The following is an 11,916-nucleotide window of genomic DNA, read 5'->3' as shown; positions in this document are numbered from 1 at the left end:
TGTCATGTTTATGTGGTATATATTGGAAGTAGTGACTCTTTGAGAGCTGTTTGCAACAAAATTTCATTTTAATACATGCTGATTAATTACAATGAAATTATTCTAAATTTCTAAATATTTGAAGATATTTGTAAAGATGCAAATAGACATCACGCCTATACTAAGGTTCCTGATGATGACTTCAACTTATTGCCCATTTTAATTACTTTTTTCTGTTTCTGGTCCCACTACACATATACAAATTATAAATAGAAGAACATCTTCAGCAGGCAAAACTGGGAACTCTTCCCCTGAAAGCACCCACAATCATGGTGTTACGTTATAATACAGACCCACATCTTGCCATCAGTTTGCAGCATTGTGTATATGAAGGTGTACAGATTAAACAAGCACAAAAATAATAAGATGGAGAACATTTAAATAAAGAAAATCATATGCATCTGGGATTATTTTAGTGAGAAAGAGTGAGGAAAAAAAGATAAAAGTTAAATATAATTGCTATCATTTAATGGTTACACAGTGCCACCTAGTGCATGCCTTTATTATAATATGGCTAACAAGGGAATAATTTCCTCCTGCAAATGATTTATATGCAGATGAAATTAGGGTGAAGTTTTATGTATTTCATTGTTTATATCTGGGAAATGGCCATGAAGCCTCTTACCTGATGGTTATTTCAATATTGCCACATAAATTAGATATTATATGTTTAGCTTAAAGCTTATAGATGTATCATCTGAATTTTATTGGCCATGTTGGTGCTATAATGTATTAATATTTGAGATATTATTTATAATACACTAACCATATAGGAGTTTATTTATTGAGGCTTCACAGCATGCACAATGTGTCTACATGTTTCATTTTATGCTGGACATAAAGGTTTACTTCATCTTCACATTCCTAGAGAGTTCAATCTTCTCAAAAAGATGTATTCTAGGCTTGAATAGTGCAAAACTGCAGAAAAATGAATCTCATTATAAGCGATGATTGTACTATCTCTTTTATGTGCATATATTCTTGTTTTAATCTGAAGCAAAAATTATTTTTTCCACACCATCTTTATCTAACTGGACAGCTCTCACATTTATATGGTATAACTTCCAGAATTCTCAGGCAACCTGGCCATGTTGGCTGCTAATTTGGGGAAATGATAGTTGTAACCTCTAGTGGGATGTTGAGAATTGAGAAGCCTGCCCCAGATTGATACTAATTTAGTGATGACATTGTAAGGCAGGGCTGTTAAACTCGCAGCCTACAGGCTGGATACGTCACACACTGGCCACACCCATGCCCGGTTTAGTGAAGGGGGGGGGAAGTCGCGATATATCACGTGACACTGCAAGTTTGACAACCGTGTTGTAAGGTAATAACAGTGCTTCCATGATTTACCTATATTTTCTTTTCAGATGAAGCAGGGTAAGATGTTGATTTCAGTACAGAACTTATGTCACCTACATAAAATCAGCAGAAGCCGGCACAAATTTATGACTATAGACTTGGGTTTTTTATATATTCGTTATTTAAGCCAGCAGATTCATAAGTATACAAGATAATAAATATTGCAAGAAACCTCTGCACAGAAGTAATCACTGAAAGAAGAAAAGATCAAGCAAGTAGTTGGGAATCTGCCTATAAATTATATAAATAAATATAAATAAAAAACGTTTGTTTTCACTGAATAAGCTCTTAAATCCTTTGGATTTCAGTAAAATTACTGCCATTGGATTTAAATTTATAAAGTAAAAAAGAGGGAAGAATAGTTTAAAAATGTTCTTTTAAAAACAAAAAAATATATGAAATAAATGAAGATTCTGGTGGTTATAACATTTATAAGGTATGCAATAGTTCACAAATGTTAATTAGAACCTGTTCCAGAAACCAGTTAAATATAAGCCCATTAAAATTGAATTAATTTTTTTTCAAAGACTAAGGGTGTTGTTGGGTCCTATGTTTTATCCTAATTTCCTGGCTCATATTTCCTGCACACCCCATTCACTCCAAAATGTTTTCTTCCTTCCTCACAATTTGTCCTCCTTCAAGGGAAATTCCTCACTAGACCTAAGAAATCTATCTACTACTTAGGATTCCTTGCTTGTCCCTTATCTTATTCTGAAACTTAATTTGCTCTAAGGCTTCAGGGGTTTATCTTAATAAAATATGATTGGAAGAAAAAGACTCTTAACCTATGTGAATATAATTTGCTATTTCTCCCCATTTAATGATTTGACATCTGGTCATTACATTTTAAAGAGGATAAAGAGCTAGAAACGATGCAAAAAAGAACAACCACATTGATTAGTGGAATGAAGAATCTTCCTACAAGTAAAAAATATAGCAACTAAATTCTTTAACTTGGAATGAAAGAAGGTACAAAGAAGACATGACAGAAGTATGTAAAATCAGGTGGGCAATAAATGAAACTGATACCCCCCCCTTCTTTAGTGTTAGAACTCATGAGCATCTCTTGAAACTAAGTGCTAGGAGGATCAAGACTGACAAAAAGAAATGCTTTATGACATAGAATGTAATTAAACGGTAGCATTTATTGTAAACCATTGTGATAACGGTCAATTTGGAAATACAATTAAAATGGTAAATAAACGGGTTCGCAGAGAATCAGAATATCAACGGCTGCTAATAATGAAGGTCCTTAACCACCTTCGGAATCGTAGGTAGCCTTAAAACCTGGATGCCGGAAAGAGAATGGAAAACGTATGTAAACTCTCCAGCCCAACCAGGCTGGTGAGCTGCCAAATGCATGCTGTCGATCGCTTGCGATCCCGAACGCGGGAGCCCTTCTCATCTTCCCAGATAGATTCCATACAAGGGATCTACCTCGCGTAAAGTTTCCGTGTTGTTTGATGCCGAATCGATGCGAACCAGATACTTTCTTTAATTTTGCACGGACATGCGGTTGCATCCCCCCACATTTATGAGGGAGGAACTTGCAGGTTTCGGAGCCCTCTCTACCTAGAAACCGTGGAAATAAAGCAACAATTCTTTTGATCCCGCGGCGCCTTTTGCCTAATAGGATGTGTTTTATTCGAGCGTTTTCTTAAACGCCTCCCTTCCCCAATCCTAGGGGCAGCAGACCACACTAGAAAAGCCAACGCCGGTTCTAGGCCTGAAGCAAGAAACAAAGAAAAAGAGGAAAGCCTAAAGGAAGTGGGGTGCACGCGAATAACAACCAGCAGCTCCATCCCTGCTGGAGAAAAGCGGCCCAGCGCCTCCCTTCCTTCCACAAGCCGAGCGTAAACTATCCCTGTCGTGTCCCACCAGGGGGCGCTGGAAGGAAAGGAGAAAGGGAAGGGTGGTTGCTAAGAGACGAGAGTGCGGCCGCGTACACAGCTGCGGAGACTCAGCCGGGAGACTCAGGCTTTCCGCCCGGCTCAGCCAGTGGGGAGGACTCCGCTCTTTTTCTTCTCCCTCTCGGGCGCCGGGGCTGCCTATCGCCCCCTCCCTGCAGACATGGCTGAGGTGAGCCTCCCGTCCAAGCAATGCAACCCCCTTCCGTTTATTTTCCCATATCTTTCCTATCAGCAGAGTGAGACTCCCCTTTCCCCACGCTGACGCTTTTTAGATCGCTCGACCTCGCCTCCCCCAGATCCCGCCCTCTTTAATAGGGGACCCATGGAAGGAAATGAAGCCTTGTGTATCCTTTGATACCCCGGAGGTTGCCTTGTGCTGCTCACCCCATGGAAGGATGATCGTTTTCCCTTGTAAATTGCATCATCTTTTACATCACAGTGTTGGCTCACTTACATTTGAAAAATGTACGGGTTGTCCTCGAGTTACAACAACAGTTCGTTTAGTGACCGTTCAAAGTTACAAAGGCACTGAAAAAAGTGACTTATGACCATGTTTCACAGTTAGGACCTTTACAGCATCCACATGATTGGGTGATCAAAATTCAGATGCTTGGCAAACCTATTCATATTTTATGACCGTTCCTAGTGTCCCAAGGTCACGCAATCCCCTTTTGCCACCTTCTGACATGCAAAGCCAATGGGGATGCCAGATTCACTTAACAACCGGGTTACTAACTTATCAACCGCAGTGATTCACTTAACAACTGAGGCAAGAAAGGTTGTAAAATAGGGTAAAACTCACTTAACCCATGTCTCACTTAACAACAGAATTTTGGGGCTCAATTGTTGTAAAGTCAAGGACTACCTAGATTCCTCCCCCCTCTCTCAAGCCACTAATAATCTTGGATTGGGTCAAGCTTTCAATAGACCTATGGAAAAGATAGTCATGATTAATTGGAGTCAATTGGATTATGATGGGTAGCTACAGAAATGGAATAAATAAAATCCCATTTATTTTAATTTGCAAAGTTATGATCTATTTCCTTGGATCTTACAATCTTCTCAGAATTCAGGGGCAGACAAGTCAAAGACTCCACAATATTGTTCATGTAAATCACAAAATGAATAATTTAGAATGAGGATATTTAGAATAGAATAGAATAGAATTTTATTGGCCAAGTGTGATTGGACACACAAGGAATTTGTCTTGGTGCATATGCTCTCAGTGTACATAAAAGAAAAGATACGTTCATCAAGGTACAACATTTACAACACAATTGATGATAATATATCAATATAAATCATAAGGATTGCCAGCAACAAGTTATAGTCATACAGTCATAAGTGGAAAGAGATTGGTGATGGGAACTATGAAATGATTAATTAAATTAATTAAATTAAATTAATTACTGCAGATTCAGTAAATAGTCTGACAGTGTTGAGGGAATTATTTGTTTAGCAGAGTGATGGCCTTCGGGAAAAAACTGTTCTTGTGTCTAGTTGTTCTGGTGTGCAGTGCTCTATAGCGTGGTTTTGAGGGTAGGAGTTGAAACAGTTTATGTCCAGGATGCGAGGGATCTGCAAATATTTTCACGGCCCTCTTCTTGATTCGTGCAGTATACAGGTCCTCAATGGAAGGCAAGTTGGTAGCAATTATTTTTTCTGCAGTTCTAATTATCCTCTGAAGTCTGTGTTTTTCTTGTTGGGTTGCAGAACCGAACCAGACAGTTATAGAGGTGCAAATGACAGACTCAATAATTCCTCTGTAGAATTGGATCAGCAGCTCCTTGGGCAGTTTGAGCTTACTGAGTTGGCGCAGAAAGAACATTCTTTGTTGTCCTTTTTAATGATGTTTTGATGTTAGCTGTCCATTTGAGATCTTGCGATATGATAGAACCCAGAAATTTGAAGGTTTCTACTGTTGATACTGTGTTGTCAAGTATTGTGAGAGGTGGAAGTATGGAAGGGTTTTTCCTAAAGTCTACCACCATTTCTACGGTTTTGAGTGTGTTCAGTTCCAGATTGTTTTGGTTGCACCACAAGGCTAGTCGTTCGACCTCTCGTCTATATGCGGATTCGTCATTGTCTCGAATGAGACCAATCACTGTTGTGTCATCTGCGAACTTCAGTAGCTTAACAAATGGATCATTGGAGATGCAGTCATTGGTATACAGAGAGAAGAGAAGTGGGGAGAGCACACAGCCTTGGGGGGCCCCTGTGCTAATTGTACAGGTATTTGATGTGATCTTGCTTAGCTTCACCTGCTGCTTCCTGTTTGTTAGGAAGCTTGTGATCCACTTACAAGTCTGTTCCGGTACCTGTAGCTGGTTTAGCTTAGTTAGAAGAATGTCTGGAATGATGGTATTGAATGCTTTCAATATTTCTCATATTACAGATAGTATTTTATTTTCTGTTATTTTCCCAGAGTAGGTATATTGTTATTATTTTTTATCTGTGCATTATTGGGTCCCCACCCACCCAGTACTTCATGTTATTTTCTCTTGTCATATGCTAGAAACCCTATTGATAAATTTTTTCAATAAAAGTTGATTCAATCTGATACCTAAAGTATAATTTCCACCGAGAAGTGGAAATAAGATTCCTTGAGAATTTTTTTTGTAAGGCTCCTTTCTACTACTGAATCCTACAAACTGTACAAAAAGAACACAACATTAAACCTACTGCCTCATTGGTCTGTATCTTGCCACTTTTATGTCTCTTCTGAGTCATTCAAAGTGGTATCATCTGGCAAGGTATCTTGTTTTCCTCTCTAGTTTTGTTACTTTTTTCCAATTTGTCATCACCAGATTTCACCAATCTGAGAACTGCAACAAATATTAGTTGGCTTTCTGATTTCTCTACATTAGTTATTTTGTCTGTCCCTCCTCCTACCTATACCTTATTTTACCATCTCCCAAATGAAAATGATATGAAATGAACATTTGGAAAAGCTTCGAGAAAAAAATAGTTACAGAGAAGTAGGAAACAGACCTTGCCACACTGTAGAACAAGGATGTTACTATATTAGAATATGCTGAAATTGACTAGCTGGTGGGCAACATCTCATTTCCTGAAACAGTGATGGAAACGGACAAATAAAGAAAATTGGTAATAGAATAGGAGTCATGTACACACTTCCCATTCATGTGCAAAGCATACCTCTGTTTATGTTGCAGCCTAGATCATGTGTATTGCTGACCAAAACTGTCACAGGTCAACTAACCTAATTTCAAGATAATGAATGACAAAGCATTCTAAATTTTAGGAACCTTAAGTTATGATGAGATAAAATTAAAGAAAAACATTATTTTTACTTGAATACAACTAATAAGACCTTAAGACTATTTTGGTCATGGTCTGCGGAGGAGATGAAGTCAATGTCCAGGGGCCAAAGGAAGAAAATAGGATATAATCAGGAAATGATTTTGTTGGGATAAAGTAGAAGCATTACTTATCCTTATAGATTTTGTGCTTCATTCTTTTCTGAATGCCTCTTAATCATTGCTTTCCAGTCTTTTTGTATTTTATAACTTGTTATATTTTTAGTCCTTCAGATGTCAAGTTCCATCAGCCTGGACCAGAATGGTCTATGATCCAAAATATTTAGAGTGCTCCAGACTGTTTGCTCGTTTTATGGCCTTTTGTTATTTCCAAATTTCTCTTTTCTCCCATAGTATTTATTTATTTATTTATTTTATTCGATTTTTATACCGCCCTTCTCCCGAAGGACTCAGGGCGGTGTACAGCCAAGTAAAAAAGCACAGTATAAATATTAAAAGAAATTAAAACAAACATATTATAAAGTGGCCGAATTTAAAACAATTTAAAATATTAAGATATAAATAACCCCAATAAAATTTTAGGCCAGTCCCGCTTGAATAAATAGGTGCGTTTTCAGCTCACGGCGAAAGGTCCGAAGATCAGGCACTTGACGTAAACCAGGGGGAAGCTCGTTCCAGAGCGTGGGAGCTCCCACAGAGAAGGCCCTACCCCTGGGGGCGCCAGCCGACATTGTTTGGCGGACGGCACCCTGAGAAGGCCCTCTCTGTGAGAGCGTATGGGTCGGTGGGAGGCAAAAGGTAACAGCAGGCGGTCCCGTAAGTACCCGGGTCCTAAGCAATGGAGCGCTTTAAAAGTGGTAACCAAAATCTTAAAGCGCACCCGGAAGACCACAGGAAGCCAGTGCAAACTGCGCAGGAGTGGTGTTACATGGGAGCAACGAGTTGCTCCCACTATTACCCGCACAGCTGCATTCTGGACTAGCTGCAGTCTCCGGGTGCACTTCAAGGGCAGCCCCATGTAGAGATCATTGCAATAATCCAAGCGGGAAGTGACAAGGGCATGAGTGACTGTGCATAAGGCATCCCGGTCAAGGAAGGGGCGCAACTGGCGCACCAAGCGTACTTGGTGGAAGGCCCTCTTGGAGACGGCCGCCAGATGATTGTCGAATGACAGCCGCCCATCCAAGAGGACACCCAAGTTGCGCACCCTATCCGTTGGGGCCAATAACTCGCCCCCCACAGCCAGCTGCGGCTGCAGCTGACTGAACCGGGGTGCCGGCATCCACAGCCACTCCATCTTGGAGGGATTGAGCTTGAGTCTGTTTCTCCCCATCCAGACCCGTACGGCTTCCAGACACCGGGACAGCACTTCGACAGCTTCGTTGGGGTGGTCCGGGGTGGAAAAGTACAGCTGCGTATCATCAGCGTACAGATGATAACTCACCCCGAAACCACTGATGACCTCGCCCAGCGGCTTCATGTAGATGTTGAACAGGAGGGGCGAGAGAATCGACCCCTGAGGCACCCCACAAGTAAGGCGCTTCGCGGTCGACCTCTGCCCCCTGTCAACACCGTCTGTGACCGGTCGGAGAGATAGGAGGAGAACCACCGATAAACGGTGCCTCCCACTCCCAGACCCTCCAACCGGTGCAGCAGGATACCATGGTCGATGGTATCGAAAGCCGCTGAGAGATCTAATAGGACCAGGGCAGAGGAACAGCCCCTGTCCCTGTCCCTCCAGAGGTCATCCACCAACGCGACCAAAGCTGTCTCCGTACTGTGACCGGACCGGAAGCCGGACTGGAACGGGTCTAGATAGACAGCTTCATCCAGGTACTGGGGAAGCTGCCATGCAACCACACTCTCTACAACCTTCGCCACAAAGCGAAGGTTGAAGACTGGACGATAATTACCCAAAATAGCTGGGTCCAGGGAAGGCTTCTTGAGGAGGGGTCTCACCACCGCCTCTTTCAAGGCGGCGGGGAAAACCCCATCCGACAATGAAGCATTTATAATTCCCTGGAGCCAGCCTCGTGTCACTTCCTGAGTAGCCAGCACCAGCCAGGAAGGACACGGGTCCAGTAAACATGTGGTTGCATGTAACCTCCCCAGCAACCTGTCCACGTCCTCGAGAGTCACAGTCTCAAACTCATCCCAAACAACCTCAACAAGACATGCCTCCGCCATCCCACTTGGATCATCGCAATTTTGGTCTAAACTATCCCGAAGCTGAACGATTTTATCGTATAGATAACCATTAAACTCCTCAGCACGTCCCTGTAGGGGGTCATCCCGCCCCTCCTGGTGAAGGAGGGAGCGAGTCACCCAAAACAGGGCGGCTGGGTGGTTATCTGCCGATGCAATGAGGGTGGAAACGTAAGAACGTTTCACCTCCCTCATTGCCACTAGGTAGGTCTTAGTAAAGGACCTCAATAGTGTCCGATCAGCCTTGGAATGGCTAGACCTCCAGGTGCTCTCTAGGCGTCTTCTCCGGCATTTCATCTCCTCAGCTCCTCAGAGAACCAAGGAGCCAATTGAGATCTACGCCGGGTCAGAGGCCGCAAAGGCATGACATGGTCCAAAGCCCCAGCCGTGGCCCGTTCCCAGGCCGCAACTAGTTCTTCAGTCGTGCCGTGGGCAAGATCCTCAGGGAACGGCCCAAACTCCGTCTGGAACCTCTCAGGGTCCATCAGGCGCCTGGGACGGAACCAACGCATTGGCTCCGTCTCCCTGCGGTGGTGAGCGGTGGTCCAAAAGTCTAGGCGAAGGAGAAAATGATCTGACCATGACACCGGTTCTGTCACTAAATCTCCTAATTCCAGATCATTAATCCACTGTCCAGAGATAAAAATCAAGTCTAGTGTGCCTCCCCCCATGTGTGTAGGGCTATCAGTTACTTGAATCAGTTCCATGGCCGTCATGGAAGCCAGGAACTCCTGAGCTACCGTTGACGACAAGCCGGCCGATGGCAAGTTGAAATCCCCCATGACCAAAAGTCTGGGAATCTCAACTGCCACCCCGGCAAGCACCTCCAGCAGCTCAGGTAGGGCTGTAGTCACGCAGCAAGGAGCCAGGTATGTGATCAACAAACCCATCTGATTCCTATGGCCCCACTTCACAAGGAGGGATTCACAACCAGCTATCTGAAACACAGTGGACTCCCTCGGCTCTAGGCTTTCCTTAATTACAACCGTAATGCTTTTGCTGTATATATTTGTGACTCTTTCTTTAACCATGCTACATTCTTTCATATTATCCTTCCACAATGAAAATTTAAAACTAGTTTAGAGCAGTGGCATGTGCATGGGCGAGCAAATAGTCAAGATGATGGCTGCAGCAGTATATGTGTATTGCATACACAAAATGGGCAGAGCTTTGATTATGCTTAAGGCACCACGTATTTTCTTTTTTGATACCCTCTGTGGACATCACTGGTTTAGAAATGCACCTATTTATGACTTTCTTTCCTCCTCCTCCTCCTCCTCCTCCTCCTCCTCCTCCTCCTCCTCCTCCTCCTCCTCCTCCTCCTCCTCCTCCTCCTCCTCCTCCTCCTTCTTTCTTTCTTTCTTTCTTTCTTTCTTTCTTTCTTTCTTTCTTTCTTTCTTTCTTTCTCTGTATTTGGTATACTAGATCTTCCTCATTCAGTTAATTACTCATAGCTTCTCTCTTTTTGTTCTTTATTATTACTGTTTCTTTTTCTTCCTACAGCCCTGTCTCCTATCTCTCTGCCTCAAAAGTCATTCCTGAATATTGTTTTTAATCCAGTGTATTTTTTCCTTTATTTCTCCATTCTTTTCCTCCCACTTCCTATTTTCCTCACTTCTTTCGTCTGAGTTTGTGCTCTTTCTACAGGGATTTCTTTAGCTGAACCCATTTTCTTTTGCTTTTTGTAGCAACTGTTCTATGTTATGAACTTTCCTTCTGCCACTCATTTAGCTTCTGTCTGTGCTTTTTGATACTCTGGGCTAACCTGGGGACTATAAAGCATGTTTTATGATCTGAATAACTGGGCTTGGCATGAACTCAGTCTGGAAAAATAAAACAGAAACAATCATACTGCTTTGCTTAGCCCACAAAAAACTTTACTTCAGCTTGATTTCCTTCATATTACTCTGTCACCAAGTAGTATATCATAAACCAAATACCATTAAACTTCAAGCTTTAAGAATAAAAATAGTTTTATTGTGGGCTATAAGTTCAGTACAGATACAAGGATACAACATGAACAATTTTGCTCATATCTAAAATTATAAGAATAAAATAAGAGGGAAGAATGAAGAATTCATTCAAGACATAGGGGAGAATGATGTAATCATTAGGATCAATTTGGTCTTATTTAGAATGAACAAATTTAGTAGAACTATAAATTGTATTGCCTTATACACTGTAAGCCGCCCTGAGTCTTCGGAGAAGGGCGGGATATAAATGTAAATTAAAAAAAAAAATAGTGTCATCAGAGCCAGAATATTATTTACATCTAGGGCAAGTATATATCACTGTGCATTTACCTCTCATTAACTGTTGAAGAAATAATTACTTAGTAAAAATAGGAGCTTCATGAAGTGTATGATTTTATATACCAAGATGAATAGATATAAAATTAGATTAAAAAGATGTATACTTACTGGGAATATATGGGATGGTTTGCTTAATTGTAGAACTTTATTACATATGCTTATATGATATTCCAAGTATTTATTTAAAGGCAAAAGTTTAAAACAAAAATTTTAAAATGGGATTAGAGCAGAATTTCCATAATCATAGAGGATACATAATCCCTAATATGTCACCATTCAGATCAAGATATTTTTGGTTAGGATATAATAGTTTGCTTTCCTCTCATACAGGAAAAGTATGATAAGCCTGTAATAGAAGAAAATGTCTTTGAAGCTCTGGAAAAAGACTTCCAAGAAGTCATCAGTGAACTTACAGGAGACCAAAGCCTGGAGAAATTTCGTGTGGAATACGAGAAGCTCCATGCAGTGCTAAAAAAGTCCTATGAGAATGAAAAACGTCTCATGGCAAAATGCAGGGAACTGAATGCAGAGATTGTGGTGAATTCGGCTAAAGTGGCTACTGCTCTAAAGCTCTCTCAGGATGATCAGACAACAATAACATCATTGAAAAGGGTAAAGTAAAACGTGATCTTGATTAACAAATATATCAATGTATCAAACAATATTGTTCTCAATGGTGAGAACAAATTTGTAAAATGTATGTATATGATTTTTGGTTCTCCTAAAATGATGTTATCTAATAGTTTATTTTAGAACTGAGACCCACCTTACTGATCTCAGCTTATGCATGTTAACTGAATATTTAAT

At 41.2% G+C, this 11,916-nt stretch overlaps 1 protein-coding gene across 1 annotated transcript in view; it reads left to right on the top strand.

The window, feature by feature from the left end:
- Positions 1-3,408: 3,408 nt before the first annotated feature.
- The window catches only part of CFAP58 (cilia and flagella associated protein 58), a 79,696-nt gene continuing 71,188 nt past the window's right edge, over positions 3,409-11,916 (top strand). Inside the window, exons 1-2 of the mRNA XM_058188196.1 lie at positions 3,409-3,480; positions 11,440-11,721. Coding sequence (XP_058044179.1) covers positions 3,472-3,480; positions 11,440-11,721 — 291 coding nt within the window. The 5' untranslated portion in view covers positions 3,409-3,471. The remainder of the gene's footprint in view (positions 3,481-11,439; positions 11,722-11,916) is intronic.

This window comes from Ahaetulla prasina, chromosome 6 (genome assembly GCF_028640845.1).
Source record: "Ahaetulla prasina isolate Xishuangbanna chromosome 6, ASM2864084v1, whole genome shotgun sequence".
NCBI classification, from domain to species: Eukaryota; Metazoa; Chordata; class Lepidosauria; order Squamata; family Colubridae; genus Ahaetulla; species Ahaetulla prasina.
Note: the sequence above shows the minus strand (reverse complement) of the source record. Positions and strands in the feature narration are given on the sequence as shown.